Raw genomic sequence first — 22,467 nt, 5'->3', positions numbered from 1 at the left:
AAAACAACACACACACACACACACACACACACACACACACACACACATATGTGAATTTTGCTACACATACTCTACATTGACCCACTAGTGCAGACTCCGGCAGGGGTGTGATTCCTGTCCTGTACAAAGTACTACCTACCTATGTGGAGAAAACTGACACACACAAAAAGCATAAGGGCACTTATATAATAATGATCAGGGAAACCCTCTTATATCTGTGTTTGTACTGTACTCTTTTATGATCTAAATAGGAACCCACTGAAATACACTCAAGACATAGCTGCCTTCATACTATGAAAAAAGATTAAAACAAAAGCAAAGCTAAAGAAAAAATGTATTAATACAGTAAAGAATTTTTTTTTTTTTAATTAATGGTATTGAGAATTCAATGTATTGTTTTGTTGAAACAATAGCATCATAGGAAAATTAGAATCAGTATGATACAATTCCGGTTTCTATTTGGTTTGTGTGGGGGAGCCATTTTATCTCAGAAATCATGATTCTGCATGTTGTTTTGTTCAGTGAGTGTGCTTATTTTTCTGTTTTGTGGAGAAGCATCAGTTAGGTCAAAAACGTTTTTGTATTCATTCCAGTTTGGTTTATTCTGTTGCTGTATATGAAGAGTTTTGCAACTAAAATAATCAGATAAAATACACCATTAGTTTTGGTGTGTCCTGTTTCAAGTAAAATTAGATTATTATTCAAATTAAGGTTAGGAGTGTTCACATTTTTTCTAAGACAACACATTGTAATTCTTTCCTAAATGAAATGAAATGACAATCATGGAAGGAGTGATTCACAGTCTCTCTCACTCTACTGCACGGTTCCATTTGTCTTCCTCTTATTTATTCACCATTCATTCCTTTTATTGTTACCAATATTCTGATTTGAAACCATTTCAGTTTTATCTATTGTGTTGAAAATCTTCCATTAACTTCTTCCTGATCTAATATTCTGTTTAGCTTTTCCAGCCTTGTCACAAATGATTCAATGTAAAACGCTTAAATTTTATTCATTAAGATTCCTTTGATATTGTTTGGATCTTTTACTTAGTAAAGTTGTTACAATTTTGTCTTAATTTCTGCTATATTGTTTTCAGTCTTGATACTGTTTTGTAAGAACGATCAAAAAAATAAGACACCTGTGTTAGACCAGGAAGAAGCTCATTTTTTACATTCTTCAGTTCAGTCATGGACTTTTTCTTACCTGTATAATGTTTGACTGACTGAGTGCAGCTCACACATTCCTGGATGTTCATACTGTATATATATATTTCTTGTCAAGAATAATTCACTTCATTTTGATACACACAAAGCAGTTTTCTTCTGTCCTTTATTTTAAAGAACTTCTTGTGGACTGTCAATGTTCAAACACTTGACAGAACAGCCAGAACAGTGATTTATTTTGTATTTTGTATTTCTTTTCATCACAACAGACTTCTCTGTATGAAATTTGGGCTGCTTTCCCCAGGGCTATACTACAGCGCCACCCATTTTTTGATATTTTTTCCTGCGTGCAATTTTTTTTTTTTTTTTTCCTATTGAAATGGATTTTTCTACAGAATTTTGCCAGGAAAAACCATTTTGTTGCCATGGGTTCTATTACGTGCGCTAAGTGCATGCTGCACATGGGACTTCAGTTTATCATCTCATCCGAATGACTAGCGTCCAGACCACCACTCAAGGTCTAGTGGAGGGGGAGAAAATAGTGGTTGAGCCGTGATTCAAACCAGCGTGCTCAGAATCTCTTGCTTCCTAAGCGGATGCATTACCTCTAGGCCATCACTCCACTAAAACCAAGTATGTCTCTGAAAAGTATTTTGTATTTTTTGTATTTTGTAAAGGAAGTATTATTGATGGAATTTTCACCGTGGTGCTGTTGTTAAACAAAGCATTGTTTTGTCATTCAGGTCACTTCAGGACACTAAGATACCAGGTATCTGTACTTCTGGCATCTGTGAGGTGGTGGAAGGGTGGGTGGGGGAGAGGCTCACACATTGTGCTGGTTTGTACAGTGAATACCAGGCATAAAAAGTTATGGTCTATTTCACAAAAGTATATATTTTTTCATAAAAGGTTAAATAAAAATTAAGAGATTATATATAAATCGTGTAGGCTGCATATGGCATACTACTGGCCTGTCATTGAATGCACAAACAGCTCTTTCAGATGGTCTTGCACAGCTTGAAAATATGTTTGAAAAATCAATGTTTCAGCCAGAGATGTACAAGCAGTCAGTGGTTTATAAAACAGTAGTTGTGGTGTTTCATTGTAAAAACAGTGGAAGTGCGTAGGCAAGAAAACACCTCTGGTTCTGAGTGGTGCTCTTTGCATTGACTGCATGCACTGCTGTTTGCTGAAAATTCTGCTTCATTTCACCAGTGCCCCCAAGCAGAAAACCGTTCAAGTTCCCAGTTGGTCTTTAACTGTTGGTGAACCCTGCTGTTCCACTTGTGAATAAGACGAGATAACACAAGTTCAGGCTAGCAATACTTGGCAGTTCCCTACAGCCTTTTATTTATTTATTTATTTTTCACCTGCCTGCAGATTGGGAAGCATTATGGATGGTGGCTGGTTGTGTGCTGTTGTCTTGTTGTTGACTGGTACACTGTCACAGGACCATGCAGTGCCGATTATGCTGGATACCAGTGTCACACACTGATCCAGCTGTCCTTGATCAAACAGCGCAAAGTATTGCTGCAGTTCAGTCCCTTGTTCTCGCTGTCTGGGATGAAATAAACAACATGCAGTGGATGATACTAGATTATGATGTGTGACCTGTCATACTGCACATTGCTTGACACAGGTTACATGTTCCACTAGTCCTTTGTGGCTGCTGTTATCAATGTAGAACCACCACTGAGCTCAGCTTCTCAGCAGCGTCTCTCTCATATTACAAGTAGCAATGAAGAAGTCGGGGGACATGTGACCAATGTCGAGCAGTCTGATTGGTCATCTGACACTTGTGGGACGAAGAACGGTGTAGTGACATAACTTTGTCAGTTGGCCATGGAATACACACATCATGAGTGTCACAAGACAGTGTCTGAGTGTGGATCACCCACTTTAGGAAAGAAAGTTGCTGAGCATCGTTTTGTTAAGAGGCTGTGCCACGGGTTAATATGTTCTTTTGCCTTGGAGGGGAACGGTCGGAGGGAGGGGGGGGGGGGGGGGGTTGATGGAACTGAAACTGCTGGTATTTTCTTCTTGTATTTGTGGGTGTGCTTTTGTTTTAAACTGCAGCATGCCAGTGTCTTGAAACATGCATGCAAGTGTTCATCTTGTTTGATCAGGATCAGACAGAGAATCTTGGACTTCAGTTTGTGAGAGGGAATGATGGAGGGGCACAAGGATGGTTCACTTTTGTTTGTTGAATTGGTTTGTGTTGGTTTTAAAAGCTAGCAAAAATATATGCCCTTTATCAGGATACAAAACCCTTTTTCACAAACTCATGGTACTCAAAAGGCTTCTTTGTGAAAAGATTGCAAGTTGCCACTCACTAGACTTGAAGCTGAATGACTGAATGCTGAAGTCACGCATTTGTCAGTTGTGTTTGAGGTTAAGCTTTCAGAAAATGGTTTCATATTTGGTTTTTATTCAGATTATATGCATAAAAGTATCATGGTGGGTGTGTATGCACTTGTGTTTTCTAGATTTGATTCTAGTTTGTATATTTTGGTTAGTTTTTTTCTCTCTCAAAAAACATAATAGTATTATTGTATGTCTGATATTGAAGTAAAAGTTTTAAATTAGAATTTAAACATTAACTCAAGATCATATTAATAACATATGCCTTTTGTTTTTCGATTGGGGGTGCATATAGTTTCCAGACTGATGTTCAGATATCTGAATGTGTGCTCATTTTTCTTGGACCATTTACATCCCGGTATATATGATTTGATGAATTGGACAGTGAGGGTCCCTTGTGGTTGGCTGGACCATGAATAACATGATTTGATTTGAAATGGACTGTGAACAACAAATTAACATGAGTGACTCTGTTCAAAATTCCACATATGCCTCTGTATGACTTGTGTTTATAATTGTTCCACTGTGCATGTTTTTGCATATGTGTGTGTATGTGTGGTATTGCATCTGACAACAAAAGCAGGAATGGCGTGGAAAGTAGGTAGGTGGGATGTGTTTTAGCGAATGAAACATAGCTTGGAATGATAGGTTCTGACAGAAAAACAATGCATGTAAAATTAGGTGGTTGCATATGATTGTTTTGTTGTGATGTATGTGCTAGTGTGTGTGTGTGTGTGTTTGTCCTGCACCAACATATTCAGCATACCTATTTCAGTGAAATTCTTTTACAAGGAGCACTGTATTTGTCAGATGTGATCCATTTCTGTCCATGAAAAGTGTTAGAGAAATGCAAAGGAACCTTGCTTGATTCACAAAGGCAGTACTTGTACTGATGCAAAATACTGAGAGAGAAAAAAAACTGTGTTTATGAATGTATATTTGGTTATTGAAAAGTGTAATAAATTATACTGGATGTGTATATTTGGAAACGTGAGTGCATTTTCATTTGTTTCATGTTTTGGTTTTGGTGTGTACTTGCTTTCCTCTTGAGTTCTCCTTTTTTTTAACCACTTGGCTGATGATGGGTATGGTGGTCAGTGAGGGCTGATGATGATGGGTATGGTGGTCAGTGAGGGCTGATGATGGGTATGGTGGTCAGTGAGGGCTGATGATGATGGGTATGGTGGTCAGTGAGGGCTGATGATGGGTATGGTCGTCAGTGAGGGCTGTTGATGATGGGTATGGTGGTCAGTGAGGGCTGATGATGATGGGTATGGTGGTCAGTGAGGGCTGTTGATGATGGGTATGGTGGTCAGTGAGGGCTGATGATGATGGGTATGGTGGTCAGTGAGGGCTGATGATGGGTATGGTCGTCAGTGAGGGCTGATGATGATGGGTATGGTGGTCAGTGAGGGCTGATGATGATGGGTATGGTCGTCAGTGAGGGCTGATGATGATGGGTATGGTGGTCAGTGAGGGGTGATGATGATGGGTATGGTCGTCAGTGAGGGCTGATGATGATGGGTATGGTGGTCAGTGAGGGGTGATGATGATGGGTATGGTGGTCAGTGAGGGGTGCTGATGATGGGTATGGTGGTCAGTGAGGGCTGATGATGATGGGTATGGTGGTCAGTGAGGGCTGATGATGGGTATGGTGGTCAGTGAGGGCTGATGATGGGTATGGTGGTCAGTAAGGGTTGATGATGGGTATGGTCGTCAATGAGGGTTGATGATGGGTACGGTGGCCAGTGAGGGGTGCTGATGATGGGTATGGTGGTCAGTGAGGGTTGATGATGATGGGTATGGTGGTCAGTGAGGGCTGATGATGGGTATGGTGGTCAGTGAGGGTTGATGATGATGGGTATGGTGGTCAGTGAGGGCTGATGATGGGTATGGTGGTCAGTGAGGGTTGATGATGGGTATGGTGGCCAGTGAGGGGTGCTGATGATGGGTATGGTGGTCAGTGAGGGCTGTTGATGATGGGTATGGTGGTCAGTGAGGGGTGCTGATGATGGGTATGGTGGTCAGTGAGGGCTGATGATGGGTATGGTGGTCAGTGAGGGCTGATGATGGGTATGGTGGTCAGTAAGGGTTGATGATGGGTATGGTGGTCAGTGAGGGGTGCTGATGATGGGTATGGTGGTCAGTGAGGGCTGATGATGGGTATGGTGGTCAGTGAGGGCTGATGATGGGTATGGTGGTCAGTAAGGGTTGATGATGGGTATGGTGGTCAGTGAGGGCTGATGATGGGTATGGTGGTCAGTGAGGGGTGCTGATGGGTATGGTGGTCAGTGAGGGCTGATGATGGGTATGGTGGTCAGTGAGGGCTGATGATGGGTAGGGTGGTCAGTGAGGGCTGATGATGGGTATGGTGGTCAGTGAGGGCTGTTGATGATGGGTATGGTGGTCAGTGAGGGCTGATGATGGGTATGGTGGTCAGTGAGGGGTGCTGATGGGTATGGTGGTCAGTGAGGGGTGCTGATGATGGGTATGGTGGTCAGTGAGGGCTGATGATGGGTATGGTGGTCAGTGAGGGCTGATGATGGGTATGGTGGTCAGTGAGGGGTGCTGATGGGTATGGTGGTCAGTGAGGGGTGCTGATGGGTATGGTGGTCAGTGAGGGTTGTTGATGGGTATGGTGGTCAGTGAAGGCTGATGATGGGTATGGTCATCAGTGAGGGGTGCTGATGATGGGTATGGTCATCAGTGAGGGGTGCTGATGATGGGTATGGTCATCAGTGAGGGCTGTTGATGGGTGACAGACAGGCCGTGTGGACGACACAGAGCAGGAAACACTGGGTCCTGACAGTGACAGAAAAATGGAACCATAGTGATGCATCACAGTGATCTGTGGAGGTTCTTTGGCTTAAAAAAACAGATGCAAGAAAACACACAAACACTCACACACACATACACTGACAGATGTGTGCGCGCGCGCACACACACACACACACACACACACACACAAAATAGAATAAAAGTACTTTGACAGAGCTTTACATATGTATGCACGCACACACACACGCACGCACGCACACACACACACACACACACACACACACACACACACACACTATGACATACACATTCACAACCAGAACAAGCACACACATATGAGACAAAGACATCTCTAACAAGAAATGAAAACCATGGGTATGGAAAGTTTGAATGCCTGTAATGTGCTTGCGACAGCAACACACACACACACACACACACATGTGAGAGCTAGGTAACTTGCAAGATCGACAACAACAAAAAATTATGATTTTTAAAAAGCATTGCTTGCACAAAATGATCGCCTGTGTAATATAGGAACCTTCAGCAATCCACCAATCTGATGGAAGATGTGGAGTGATGGCCTAGAGTTAACACGTCCGCCTAGGAAGCGAGAGAATCTGAGCGCACTGGTTCCAATCATGGCTCAGCCGCCGATATTTTCTCCCCATCCACTAGACCTTGAGTGGTGGTCTGGACGCTAGTCATTCGGATGAGACAATAAACTGAGGTCCCGTGTGCAGCATGCACTTAGCGCACGTAAAAGAACCCACAGCAACAAAAGGGTTGTTCCTGGCAAAATTCTGTAGAAAAATCCACTTCAATAGGAAAAACAAATAAAACTGCACGCAGGAAAAAATAACAAAAAATGGGTGGCGCTGTAGTGTAGCGACGCGCTCTCCCTGGGGAGAGCAGCCCGAATTTCACACAGAGAAATCTGTTGTGATAAAAAGAAATACAAATACAAGATGGAAAGGTGTTCTGAGCTCACCACTGATCAGTACAACTCAGGGTTGAGGCCTGGTCCTCACCCCACTTGAAATGAAATGACAGAACAAACACATGCAAATCCAACAGATATAAGCATTGTGATAGTCTTCGAGAAAATGGACGTTTAAAAGTTGCGAGCCTAAAGCTTGAGCCAGTCCCTTTATTATAACAACGACAACAATTGCGACTAAATACTACTGGTACAACTGCTGCTCCTACTATGTACGTAACTACCACCGAGCCAAATGTTCTAGCTCCGAAGGAACCAAGGTAGACAACTCTAGCTCAGCGTGCTTGACAACACAACTCTGCCATCATGAAAACAACAACACGACGCTAAAAACAAGAAAACAATTTTCAAACTTTTCCACCGTCCGTCCTCCCGCCAGCCTGGCCAGAGCGTGGTCAAGCCATGGGTACGTTCGCACTTTCCACCGTGTATTTGAACCTGGAGACGGAGAGGCGACTGGTGAGCGCTTCGGGAAGAGGGGACATCTCCATGGTGCGGAAACTGTTGAGGAAACGAGTGAACGTGAATGTGCGGAGTGAGCTGGGCGACACGGCCCTCAACGCCGCTGGCAAGGGTCAGTGGGGGCACCTCGTGAGACCTTTCTGCTGTGGTCTGCATGGAATATCATAGTTCGTGTTGTGTGTGGAGTTTTGGTGTGTGAGGGAGGGGGGGATGCGGGGGGGCGGTGGGGAAGATGTGGGGTGGGGGTCAGGGGGAAGGAGTGTGTGTGTGTGTGTTTGAAGTGTATTGTAGTGTGTGTGTGTGTGCAGAAGAACTGTTCACCAGATTCCTCCAGGTGTGTCAGTTGCGTGTAAAAGTCTGTCTCTAGCTCTGCAAATGGTTCAAACTGAAAATCATCAAATCTTACTCTGTGATGTTAACCAATAAATCCATGGCAGCAAGTGATATGCAGTGTTGCAGCAAGTGAAATCAGATATTTTTAGACAATCTTTTTACCCACACTCTTTATACCTACATTCTCATTACCTACACCCATTTTACCTTCATCCTCATTACATGCACTCTTATTACCTACATTCCCATTACCTACACCTTTTTTTACCTATGTTCTCATTGCATACACCCAATTATCCTTCATTCTTATTATATACACTCTCATTGCCAACATTCTCATTAAATACATTCTTTTTACCTACATTCTCATTAGCTAAACCCTTTTTACCTTAATTCTCATTAACTACACTCTCATTATCTACATTCTCATTACCTGCACCCTTTTTACTTACACTCTCAATATCTTCATTCTCATTACCTACATGATTTTTACCTACATTCTCATTACCTACACCCTTTTTATTCAAACTATCAATTCCTAGACTCCATTATCTACATTCTCATTTACTTACACTAAAAAATTGTTAAGAAAGCACAACAGCGCCTGTACCTTTTTCGGCGCCTCAAAAAGTTTGGAATTAAAAAAGAAATCATGGTTGATTTCTACCGAGCAGTCATTGAAAGTGTTCTAACCTTCGCTATTACTGTTTGGTATGGAAACATTTCCAAGGCAGAAGTTGCAGCCCTTAACAATCATAAACACTGCCACCAAGATTACCAGGGCTGATCTACCTTCTCTACACAACATATATTATAAGCGGCTACTCAAAAAGCAAAATCAATCAGCCAGGACAAATCACATCCAGCTTTTGGGATTTTCGAGATGCTCCCCTCTGGTTGATGGTACAGAAGTATAAGGACGAAAACCAATCACTTCTCCAGTAGCTTTTTCCCCAAAGCAGTCAATGCCCTGTCTCTTGAACAAATCCAGTATGATAAATAGAACTGTGTTATCAACAACCATCTACCTGAAGATCTAGTCATCAGCCCCATCCACATGTAATATGCGGCTTCTGTTCAAATGTGTGCGTATGTGTGTGTGTGAGAGAGAGAATGCGAAAATGCAAAAATTTTATTCAGATTAGGCCAAGGCCCCTAACTGAAGGGGGCAAACATAAGCTACTTCAATCACACATATAAATAATGAGATAAAACATCGAGTTATAGATAATAATAATTGTTTTCAGGAAACTTTCGCATTTCTTTTGTAGTCTACTGTAGTCTAAGTTGCAACCAAAGGTAATCATTGAAGAGCTTTGTAAATGTAGAATGCCAGATTATTTAGTACAATTTCATTTCTAGAGGACATAAGCATATTAAATCTGAAGCAACATGGATTATGAAAATATTTAGGCTGAATATATTTCTTCCTCAAGTCATGAAGAACAGGACAGCCAAGCATAAAGTGAATTTCATCTTCCTCACTGTCATGGCATAACCGACATAACATTTTATTGACTCTTCTATCATTAAATCTAGAGCAGTGATTTGCAATGTCTGAGACACCAAATCTTAGTTTTGTCAACATATGTGTGTGTGAGAGAGAGAGAGAGAGAGAGTGTGTGTGTGTGTATGTGTGTGTGTGTGCGCCCGTGCAAGTGTGTGTGTGTGTGTGTGCAGTGGGTGCATGTGTGAATATGCACAATTTTTTATATTGATATGCACTTGTATGTATCTTATTTTTACTGTATCTGTGTTTGTGTTTGTGATTTTCGATTTATGTTCATACTTTGTTATGTACTATTCCCCCCAATATTCCTTGTGACCCCGGTACACTTGATAATAAAGACATATTCTATTCTATTCTATTCTATTCTATTGACTACACTATCATCAACTGCACTCTCATTACCTACACTATCATCAACTGCACTCTCTTTACCTACAGTATCATCAACTACACTCTCTTTACCTACACTATCATCAACTACACTCTCTTTACCTACACTACACTCTCTTTACCTACACTATCATCAACTACACTCTCTTTACCTACACTACACTCTCTTTACCTACACTGCACTGCACTCTCTTTACCTACACTACACTCTCTTTACCTACACTACACTCTCTTTACCTACACTACACTCTCTTTACCTACACTGCACTGCACTCTCTTTACCTACACTATCATCAACTACACTCTCTTTACCTACACTACACTCTCTTTACCTACGCTATCATCAACTGCACTCTCTTTACCTACACTATCATCAACTACACTCTCTTTACCTACACTATCATCAACTACACTCTCTTTACCTACACTACACTACACTCTCTTTACCTACACTGCACTCTCTTTACCTACACTACACTACACTCTCTTTACCTACACTGCACTCTCTTTACCTACACTACACTGCACTCTCTTTACCTACACTACACTACACTCTCTTTACCTACACTGCACTCTCTTTACCTACACTACACTACACTCTCTTTACCTACACTGCACTCTCTTTACCTACACTACACTACACTCTCTTTACCTACACTACACTCTCTTTACCTACACTGCACTGCACTCTCTTTACCTACACTGCACTCTCTTTACCTACACTGCACTACACTCTCTTTACCTACACTGCACTACACTCTCTTTACCTACACTGCACTCCCTTTACCTACACTGCACTCTCTTTACCTACACTGCACTCCCTTTACCTACACTGCACTCTCTTTACCTACACTGCACTCTCTTTACCTACACTACACTGCACTCTCTTTACCTACACTGCACTACACTCTCTTTACCTACACTGCACTACACTCTCTTTACCTACACTACACTGCACTCTCTTTACCTACACTGCGCTCCCTTTACCTACACTGCACTCTCTTTACCTACACTGCACTCTCTTTACCTACACTACACTGCACTCTCTTTACCTACACTGCACTCTCTTTACCTACACTACACTGCACTCTCTTTACCTACACTGCACTCTCTTTACCTACACTACACTGCACTCTCTTTACCTACACTACACTGCACTCTCTTTACCTACACTGCACTCTCTTTACCTACACTACACTGCACTCTCTTTACCTACACTGCACTACACTCTCTTTACCTACACTGCACTCTCTTTACCTACACTGCACTGCACTCTCTTTACCTACACTGCACTCTCTTTACCTACACTACACTGCACTCTCTTTACCTACACTACACTGCACTCTCTTTACCTACACTGCACTCTCTTTACCTACACTGCACTCTCTTTACCTACACTACACTGCACTCTCTTTACCTACACTGCACTCTCTTTACCTACACTGCACTGCACTCTCTTTACCTACACTGCACTCTCTTTACCTACACTGCACTGCACTCTCTTTACCTACACTGCACTCTCTTTACCTACACTGCACTGCACTCTCTTTACCTACACTGCACTCTCTTTACCTACACTGCACTCTCTTTACCTACACTGCACTGCACTCTCTTTACCTACACTGCACTCTCTTTACCTACACTGCACTACACTCTCTTTACCTACACTGCACTCTCTTTACCTACACTACACTGCACTCTCTTTACCTACACTGCACTCTCTTTACCTACACTGCACTGCACTCTCTTTACCTACACTGCACTCTCTTTACCTACACTGCACTGCACTCTCTTTACCTACACTGCACTCTCTTTACCTACACTACACTGCACTCTCTTTACCTACACTGCACTCTCTTTACCTACACTGCACTGCACTCTCTTTACCTACACTACACTGCACTCTCTTTACCTACACTGCACTGCACTCTCTTTACCTACACTACACTGCACTCTCTTTACCTACACTGCACTCTCTTTACCTACACTGCACTCTCTTTACCTACACTGCACTGCACTCTCTTTACCTACACTGCACTCTCTTTACCTACACTGCACTGCACTCTCTTTACCTACACTGCACTCTCTTTACCTACACTACACTGCACTCTCTTTACCTACACTGCACTCTCTTTACCTACACTGCACTCTCTTTACCTACACTGCACTGCACTCTCTTTACCTACACTACACTGCACTCTCTTTACCTACACTACACTGCACTCTCTTTACCTACACTGCACTCTCTTTACCTACACTGCACTCTCTTTACCTACACTGCACTGCACTCTCTTTACCTACACTACACTGCACTCTCTTTACCTACACTGCACTGCACTCTCTTTACCTACACTGCACTCTCTTTACCTACACTACACTGCACTCTCTTTACCTACACTGCACTCTCTTTACCTACACTGCACTCTCTTTACCTACACTACACTGCACTCTCTTTACCTACACTACACTGCACTCTCTTTACCTACACTGCACTCTCTTTACCTACACTGCACTGCACTCTCTTTACCTACACTGCACTCTCTTTACCTACACTGCACTCTCTTTACCTACACTGCACTACACTCTCTTTACCTACACTGCACTCTCTTTACCTACACTGCACTCTCTTTACCTACACTGCACTGCACTCTCTTTACCTACACTGCACTACACTCTCTTTACCTACACTACACTGCACTCTCTTTACCTACACTGCACTCTCTTTACCTACACTACACTACACTCTCTTTACCTACACTACACTGCACTCTCTTTACCTACACTGCACTGCACTCTCTTTACCTACACTACACTGCACTCTCTTTACCTACACTGCACTGCACTCTCTTTACCTACACTGCACTCTCTTTACCTACACTGCACTGCACTCTCTTTACCTACACTGCACTGCACTCTCTTTACCTACACTGCACTCTCTTTACCTACACTACACTGCACTCTCTTTACCTACACTGCACTCTCTTTACCTACACTACACTGCACTCTCTTTACCTACACTACACTGCACTCTCTTTACCTACACTGCACTCTCTTTACCTACACTGCACTGCACTCTCTTTACCTACACTGCACTCTCTTTACCTACACTGCACTCTCTTTACCTACACTGCACTGCACTCTCTTTACCTACACTGCACTCTCTTTACCTACACTGCACTCTCTTTACCTACACTGCACTACACTCTCTTTACCTACACTACACTGCACTCTCTTTACCTACACTGCACTCTCTTTACCTACACTGCACTCTCTTTACCTACACTGCACTCTCTTTACCTACACTGCACTCTCTTTACCTACACTGCACTGCACTCTCTTTACCTACACTGCACTCTCTTTACCTACACTGCACTGCACTCTCTTTACCTACACTGCACTGCACTCTCTTTACCTACACTGCACTCTCTTTACCTACACTGCACTCTCTTTACCTACACTGCACTGCACTCTCTTTACCTACACTGCACTCTCTTTACCTACACTGCACTGCACTCTCTTTACCTACACTGCACTCTCTTTACCTACACTGCACTCTCTTTACCTACACTGCACTGCACTCTCTTTACCTACACTGCACTCTCTTTACCTACACTGCACTCTCTTTACCTACACTGCACTGCACTCTCTTTACCTACACTGCACTCTCTTTACCTACACACTGCACTCTCTTTACCTACACTACACTGCACTCTCTTTACCTACACTGCACTCTCTTTACCTACACTGCACTGCACTCTCTTTACCTACACTGCACTCTCTTTACCTACACTGCACTGCACTCTCTTCCTACCTACACTGCACTCTCTTTACCTACACTGCACTCTCTTTACCTACACTGCACTGCACTCTCTTTACCTACACTGCACTCTCTTTACCTACACTGCACTACACCTCTCTTTACCTACACTGACACTCTCTTTACCTACAACTACACTGCACTCTCTTTACCCTACACTGCACTCTCTTTACCTACACTGCACTGCACTCTCTTTACCTACACTGCACTCCTCTTTACCTACACTGCACTGCACTCTCTTTACCTACACTGCACTCTCTTTACCTACACTACACTGCACTCTCTTTACCTACACTGCACTCTCTTTACCTACACTGCACTCCTCTCTTTACCTACACTGCACTGCTCTCTTTACCTACACTACACTGCACTCTCTTTACCTACACTGCACTGCACTATCCTTTACCTACACTACACTGCACTCTCTTTACCTCACACTGCACTCTCTTTACCTACACTGCACTCTCTTTACCTACACTACACTGCACTCTCTTTACCTACACTGCACTCTCTTTACCTACACTGCACTCTCTTTACCTACACTACACTGCACTCTCTTTACCTACACTGCACTCTCTTTACCTACACTGCAACTCTCTTTACCTACACTGCACTGCACTCTCTTTACCTACACTGCATACTCTCTTTACCTACACTGCACTCTCTTTACCTACACTGCACTGCACTCTCTTTACCTACACTGCACTCTCTTTACCTACACTGCACTCTCTTTACCTACACTGCACTGCACTCTCTTTACCTACACTGCACTACCTCTCTTTACCTACACTCACTGCACTCTCTTTACCTACACTGCACTCTCTTTACCTACACTCACTACACTCTCTTTACCTACAGCATCTTACCTACACTGCACTCTCTTTACCTACACTGCACTGCACTCTCTTTACCTACACTACACGCACTCTCTTTACCTACACTGCACTCTCTTTACCTACACTGCACTCTTCTTTACCTACACTACACTGCACTCTCTTTACCTACACTACACTGCACTCTCTTTACCTACACTACCACTCCTCTTTACCTACACTGCACTCACTCTTTACCTACACTGCACTGCACTCTCTTTACCTACTACACTGCACTCTCTTTACCTACACTACACTGCACTCTCTTTACCTACACTACACTGCACTCTCTTACCTACACTGCACTCTCTTTACCTACACTACACTGCACTCTCTTTACCTACACTGCACTCTCTTTACCTACACTGCACTGCTCTCTTTACCTACACTGCACTCTCTTTACCTACACTGCACTCTCTTTACCTACACTGCACTGCACTCTCTTTACCTACACTGCACTCTCTTTACCTACACTGCACTTGCAATCTCTACTTACCTACACTGCATCTCTTTACCTACACTGCACTGCACTCTCTTTACCTACACTACACTGCACTCTCTTTACCTACACTGCACTGCACTCTCTTTACCTACACTGCACTCTCTTTACCTACACTGCACTGCACTCTCTTTACCTACACTGCACTGCACTCTCTTTACCTACACTCACTCTCTTTACCTACACTACACTGCACTCTCTTTACCTACACTGCACTACATCTCTTTACCTACACTACACTACACTCTCTTTACCTACACTACACTGCACTCTCTTTACCTACACTGCACTACACTCTCTTTACCTACACTGCACTCTCTTTACCTACACTGCACTCATCTTTACCTACACTGCACTGCACTCTCTTTACCTACACTGCACTCTCTTTACCTACACTACACTGCACTCTCTTTACCTACACTGCACTACACTCTTTACCTACACTGCACTCTCTTTACCTACACTAGCACTGCACTCTCTTTACCTACACTGCACTCTCTTTACCTACACTACACTGCACTCTCTTTACCTACACTGCACTCTCTTTACCTACACGCACTGCACTCTCTTTACCTACACTGCACTCTCTTTACCTACACTGCACTGCACTCTCTTTACCTACACTGCACTCTCTTTACCTACACTGCACTGCACTCTCTTTACCTACACTGCACTGCACTTTCTTACCTACACTGCACTCTCTTTACCTACACTGCACTCATCTCTTTACCTACACTGCACTCTCTTTACCTACACTGCACTGCACTCTCTTTACCCTACACTGCACTCTCTTTACCTACACTGCACTGCACTCTCTTTACCTACACTGCACTGCACTCTCTTTACCTACACTGCACTCTCTTTACCTACACTGCACTCTCTTTACCTACACTGCACTGCACTCTCTTTACCTACACTGCACTCTCTTTACCTACACTGCACTCACTTACCTACCTACACTGCACTCTCTTTACCTACACTGACACTGCACTCTCTTTACCTACACTGCACTCTCTTTACCTACACTGCACTGCACTCTCTTTACCTACACTGCACTCTCTTTACCTACAACTGCACTCTCTTTACCTACACTGCACTCCTCTTACTACACTACACTGCACTCTCTTTACCTACACTGCACTCTCTTTACCTACACTGCACTGCACTCTCTTTACCTACATCTGCACTCTCTTTACCTACACTGCACTCTCTTTACCTACACTGCCACTGCACTCTCTTTACCTACACTGCACTCTTCTTTACCTACACTGCACTCTCTTTACCTACACTGCACTGCACTCTCTTTACCTACACTGCACTACACTCTCTTTACCTACACTACACTGCACTCTCTTTACCTACACTGCACTCTACTTTACCTACACTACACTACACTCTCTTTACCTACACTACACTGCACTCTCTTTACCTACACTGCACTGCACTCTCTTTACCTACACTACACTGCACTCTCTTTACCTACACTACACTCTCTTTACCTACACTGCACTGCACTCTCTTTACCTTACACTGCACTGCACTCTCTTTACCTCACTACACTGCACTCTCTTACCTACACTACACTCTCTTTACCTACACTGCACTGCACTCTCTTTACCTACACTACACTGCACTCTCTTTACCTACACTGCACTCTCTTTACCTACACTACACTACACTCTCTTTACCTACACTACACTGCACTCTCTTTACCTACACTGCACTGCACTCTCTTTACCTACACTACACTGCACTCTCTTTACCTACACTACACTCTCTTTACCTACACTACACTGCACTCTCTTTACCTACACTGCACTCTCTTTACCTACACTGCACTGCACTCTCTTTACCTACACTGCACTACACTCTCTTTACCTACACTGCACTCTCTTTACCTACACTGCACTGCACTCTCTTTACCTACACTGCACTACACTCTCTTTACCTACACTACACTGCACTCTCTTTACCTACACTGCACTACACTCTCTTTACCTACACTGCACTCTCTTTACCTACACTGCACTGCACTCTCTTTACCTACACTGCACTGCACTCTCTTTACCTACACTGCACTCTCTTTACCTACACTACACTGCACTCTCTTTACCTACACTGCACTACACTCTCTTTACCTACACTACACTGCACTCTCTTTACCTACACTGCACTCTCTTTACCTACACTGCACTACACTCTCTTTACCTACACTGCACTCTCTTTACCTACACTGCACTGCACTCTCTTTACCTACACTGCACTCTCTTTACCTACACTGCACTACACTCTCTTTACCTACACTGCACTCTCTTTACCTACACTGCACTACACTCTCTTTACCTACACTGCACTCTCTTTACCTACACTGCACTGCACTCTCTTTACCTACACTGCACTCTCTCTTTACCTACACTGCACTACACTCTCTTTACCTACACTACACTGCACTCTCTTTACCTACACTGCACTGCACTCTCTTTACCTACACTGCACTACACTCTCTTTACCTACACTCTTTACCTACACTGCACTCTCTTTGCCTACACTGCACTCTCTTTACCTACACTGCACTCTCTTTACCTACACTACACTGCACTCTCTTTACCTACACTACACTACACTCTCTTTACCTACACTGCACTGCACTCTCTTTACCTACACTCTTTACCTACACTGCACTCTCTTTACCTACACTGCACTCTCTTTACCTACACTGCACTCTCTTTACCTACACTACACTGCACTCTCTTTATCTACACTGCACTCTCTTTACCTACACTACACTGCACTCTCTTTACCTACACTACACTACACTCTCTTTACCTACACTGCACTCTCTTTGCACTCTCTTTACCTACACTGTCATCACCTACACACCCTTTTTACCTACACTGTCATCAACTGCACTCTCTTTACCTACACTACATTCTCTGTACCTATACTACATTCTCTTTACCTACACTACACTACACTCTTCTTACCTACACTGTCATCACCTACACTCTTCTTACCTACACTGTCATCACCTACACACCCTTTTTACCTACACTGTCATCAACTACACACTCTTTTTACCTACACTATCATTACCTGTACTCTCTTTACCTACACTACACTCTCTTTACCTACACTATCATGAACTGTACTCTCATTACCTACACTGTCATCACCAACACTCTCTTTACCTACACGATCATTACCTGCACTCTCTTGACCTGTGTACGTGCCGGCAGGGGGCCATGCAGAGGTGGTACGCATGCTGTTGGAGGCAGGGGGGGACCCCAGTTCAAAGTGTGGGTCTGCGGTGACACCACTGCACAGCGCTGCCTGGGGTGAGAGTGAAGACATGTCCCTGTGCTTGTGTGCTGTGTGTGTGTACAGATTGCTTTTGTTTGTTTTTTAGTGTGTGTGTGTGTGTGTGTGTGCGCGCACGTGTGTGTGTGTACATGCATGCGCATATGTCTGTGTGAATTAGTGTTTCAGCCAACCTTTTTATTGGGGGGAGGAGCTGGGGGAAGAGGGTGTGGAGTTGAAATGCAGGGCTGTTAGGAGTGAGGGTGTCAATTGTTTGTATATCCCTAAAAAATCTGCCCTCTTGTTCAAATTATTCACTGAAAAAGATGGGTAGTGACAACTACAAAATACACATGTACCTCACACCCCAGAATCATTTACAACTGTCTTGAATTGTGGGGCAAAAATGAAAAATGGATCACAGTTTAAAAACTGGAGTGTAAAATTTCACTTTATTTTCATATATTCACTTATTTGTTCATTTTGTCAAATTATTTCTTTTCATTTTTGTTAATGTGTTAAACAAACATGGGGTACTCTCTCCAGACCTGATAATGTGTTAAACAAACAGGGTACACTCTCCAGACCTGATAATGTATTAAACAAACATGGGGTACTCTCTCCAGACCTGATAATGTGTTAAACAAACAGGGTACACTCTCCAGACCTGATAATGTATTAAACAAACATGGGGTACTCTCTCCAGACCTGATCAATGCACTCAGTTGTGCGAAGGTCAAACATCTGCTTTTTTCCCCAACAGCAGATGTTGGAATCTGTCCGTCTGCTTTGACACTGTGTGAAAACTGAAATGGAAACTGTAAGAAAAGAGGGGCGATGCATTGTTTGAATAACACCAGCTAAGAATGCTTGGCTTTTCTCCAGATTTTCTACAGTGGAGGTAGTTTCATTATTTTGCTCTTTTTCTTCCACCCCCCCCCCCCCACCCCCCCCCCCCCCTTTTTTTTTTTCTTTATCAATGAACCTTTTAAACTGTTTTTTAAGTTACAGATGGTTTTGGTGGGTAATGTACAAGCCATATTTTTTGGGGGGATGGGGTTGGGGGTGGCTGAAAAAAAAATCCATGGAGAGGCCAATCCCCTTCCCCAGAGAACAAAAAAGTTCCCATGTGAGGTTTCCTGTCAGCCAAACTGTTCCCATGTGAGGTTTCCTGTCAGCCAAACTGTTCCCATGTGAGGTTTCCTGTCAGCCAAACTGTTCCCATGTGAGGTTTCCTGTCAGCCAAACTGTTCCCATGTGAGGTTTCCTGTCAGCCAAACTGTTCCCATGTGAGGTTTCCTTTCAGCCAAACTGTTCCCATGTGAGGTTTCCTGTCAGCCAAACTGTTCCCATGTGAGGTTTCCTGTCAGCCAAACTGTTCCCATGTGAGGTTTCCTGTCAGACAAACTGTTCCCATGTGAGGTTTCCTGTCAGCCAAACTGTTCCCATGTGAGGTTTCCTGTCAGCCAAACTGTTCCCATGTGAGGTTTCCTTTCAGCCAAACTGTTCCCATGTGAGGTTTCCTGTCAGCCAAACTGTTCCCATGTGAGGTTTCCTTTCAGCCAAACTGTTCCCATGTGAGGTTTCCTGTCAGCCAAACTGTTCCCATGTAAAGTTTCCTTTCAGCCAAACTGTTCCCATGTGAGGTTTCCTTTCAGCCAAACTGTTCCCATGTGAGGTTTCCTTTCAGCCAAACTGTTCCCATGTGAGTTTTCCTTTCAGCCAAACTGTTCCCATATGAGGTTTCCTGTCAGCCAAACTGTTCCCATGTGAGGTTTCCTTTCAGCCAAACTGTTCCCATGTGAGGTTTCCTTTCAGCCAAACTGTTCCCATGTGAGGTTTCCTGTCAGACAAACTGTTCCCATGTGAGGTTTCCTGTCAGCCAAACTGTTCCCATGTGAGGTTTCCTGTCAGCCAAACTGTTCCCATGTGAGGTTTCCTTTCAGCCAAACTGTTCCCATGTGAGGTTTCCTTTCAGCCAAGCTGCCAAAGTTTGAAAAAGGATGCTATGGTGTTTCCTCCCAACCCAACCCTTCCCTGCAGCCAGTGTTTTTTGAAAAAAAAAGATTCTATGGGATTTTTGCCTCTCCTTATAATAACCAACTTTTGAAGAATTATCAAACTTTTTGTAGTCCTCTTCAGTGTAGTTGAAGTTTGAAAAGTATCCTTTGTGATTATCCAGTTCCCATTAACTTGCCAATGTTTAAAGCAAGATTTAATGTGATAATTTTTCTCCTTTCCCAGAACAGCCAAAGTGAGAAAAAAGATTTTGATGGGATGACCCTGTGGTCCTGTGATCACTGCCAGGTTTCTGTGTGAAACACTCCCCAGGGCCAGATGTTTTAGACCCGATGCTGTCAGTCACACAATGGACTTATCCATATCAAACCTGGTCATGGAGGAAGGTTAGTCAGATTCTTGTTGCATTGTACAGTTGCTGCAGCTGTCAAGCTGTGACAATGTGAAAAACTGACTTCTTGGTGTTCATCAAGTCACCTATGGTGGTGAAAGTTTTAAAAAGATTCTTGCAGTGGTCAACCACCATTTCCCTAACTAGCCAAGTTTGAAAAGAGTTCACTGTAATGTCTTACTTCTCCATAATCACAAAAAATTGAAAAGAAAAAAAAAAGATTCAGTGATGACTGTCTGAACCTGTCCACAGGAGGTCACACGGAAACAGTCAAACACCTGGTGCTGGGCGGGGCACCGCTGGATGCCAGGAACCGATCCCAAGTGAAGCCGGTGGACCTGGCGCCCTACAGCAGTGACACCTGGGACGTGCTGCATGCCGCACAGGGCGGGGACCTGCCAGAGATTGAGGAGGTCAGCGAAGTGCCAGAGATTCCAGACTTTGCTATCGCAGGAGGCGAGGGAAAGAAGAAGAAGAAAAAGAAATCTGGGAAGAAGGGAAAGAAGGGAGGGAAGAAAGGCAAGAAGGGAGGAAAGAAAGGAAAGAAAAAGAAGAAGAAATGATGTCGTGGAAGTTAGAAGTAGTTTGGGAACCTTTATTTCTTTCTCTCTGTCCTTTATTTGATGGCTGTAGTGACTCTCTTCTGCTCCTTCATTTATTCAAGTGGACAGATGTAACTTTACTGTTGGTTCTGTCACTGTTTGTGCTCAGTCTGTTCCCTTGGTCATTTTCATCATGTATTTGTTGCATATGTTTATTAGTGATAGGAGTGTATATGTATTTATGAGTTCATGCATACATGTGACATGTAAGCTTAAAATGCTGTAAGCTTACACAGTGTCAGATTTGTGAACATATAACCCATCACTGATTTGCAAGTAAAACAGAATTTAGTTATTTTCTCGGTATGTAAGTTGTGTGTGTGTGTGTGTGTGTGCGCTGTTGTATACCACAGTTTGTGTGTATGTGCACAGACAAGCAAGTGCATTTATTGTATGGCAGTGGACTCTTTCCATAGTAATCATATCCACTTTTGTGTTTGTATTTGTATTTCTTTCTATCACAACAGATTTCTCTGTGTGATATTCGGTCTGCTCTCCCCAGGGAGAGCGCGTTGCTATACAACAGCGCCATCCATTTAAAAAAAAAATTTCCTGCGTGCAGTTTTATTTGTTTTTCCTATCGAAGTGGATTTTTCTACAGAATTTTGCCAGGAACAACCCTTTTGTTGCCGTGGGTTCTTCTTTAAGTGCGCTAGGCGCATGCTGCACACCGGACCTCAGTTTATCGTCTAATCCGAATGACTAGCGTCCAGACCACCACTCAAAGTCTAGTGAAGAGGGAGAAAATATTGGTGGCTGAGCCGTGATTCGAACCAGCGTGCTCAGATTCTCTTGCTTCCTATGCGGATGCGTTACCTCTAGGCCATCACTCCACTGACAGTGTCCCAACAATGTTTCCTGTTGGCAGACAATTTCTGACCCTAAAACTAGAGCCACGTACAGAGAGGGATGAAAAGTGAAATGTTTCCAAAGACAAAAAAGGAAAACGAGAGAGTGTGTCTGTCAGTAGGTA

General features: G+C 43.3%; 2 protein-coding genes across 2 annotated transcripts in view; both read left to right on the top strand.

The window, feature by feature from the left end:
- Window positions 1–4,515, top strand: part of LOC143289804 (FK506-binding protein 15-like) — a 62,117-nt gene extending 57,602 nt beyond the window's left edge. The window contains exon 30 of the mRNA XM_076598961.1: window positions 1,910–4,515. Within this exon, the coding sequence (XP_076455076.1) occupies window positions 1,910–1,927 (18 nt within the window). The 3' untranslated portion in view covers window positions 1,928–4,515. The remainder of the gene's footprint in view (window positions 1–1,909) is intronic.
- A 2,898-nt stretch (window positions 4,516–7,413) lies between these two features.
- Window positions 7,414–21,790, top strand: LOC143289480 (uncharacterized). Its single transcript, XM_076598458.1, has 3 exons — window positions 7,414–7,876; window positions 18,422–18,520; window positions 21,145–21,790. The coding sequence occupies exons 1-3, from the start codon at window positions 7,705–7,707 to the stop codon at window positions 21,453–21,455; spliced, it is 582 nt and encodes a 193-aa protein (XP_076454573.1). The 5' UTR covers window positions 7,414–7,704; the 3' UTR covers window positions 21,456–21,790.
- Window positions 21,791–22,467: the final 677 nt, after the last annotated feature.

This window comes from Babylonia areolata, chromosome 14 (genome assembly GCF_041734735.1).
Source record: "Babylonia areolata isolate BAREFJ2019XMU chromosome 14, ASM4173473v1, whole genome shotgun sequence".
In the NCBI taxonomy this organism is placed as follows: Eukaryota; Metazoa; Mollusca; class Gastropoda; order Neogastropoda; family Buccinidae; genus Babylonia; species Babylonia areolata.
Note: the sequence above shows the minus strand (reverse complement) of the source record. Positions and strands in the feature narration are given on the sequence as shown.

What these genes read in the sequence shown, in the direction of transcription:
- LOC143289480 (XM_076598458.1), top strand. Translation starts at nt 7,705, where the DNA reads ATGGGTACGTTCGCACTTTCCACCGTGTATTTGAACCTGGAGACGGAG. An exon ending in CCTCAACGCCGCTGGCAAGG is followed by an intron (nt 7,877 to 18,421) that starts GTCAGTGGGGGC and finishes ACGTGCCGGCAG; the next exon opens with GGGGCCATGCAGAGGTGGTA. An exon ending in ACTGCACAGCGCTGCCTGGG is followed by an intron (nt 18,521 to 21,144) that starts GTGAGAGTGAAG and finishes ACCTGTCCACAG; the next exon opens with GAGGTCACACGGAAACAGTC.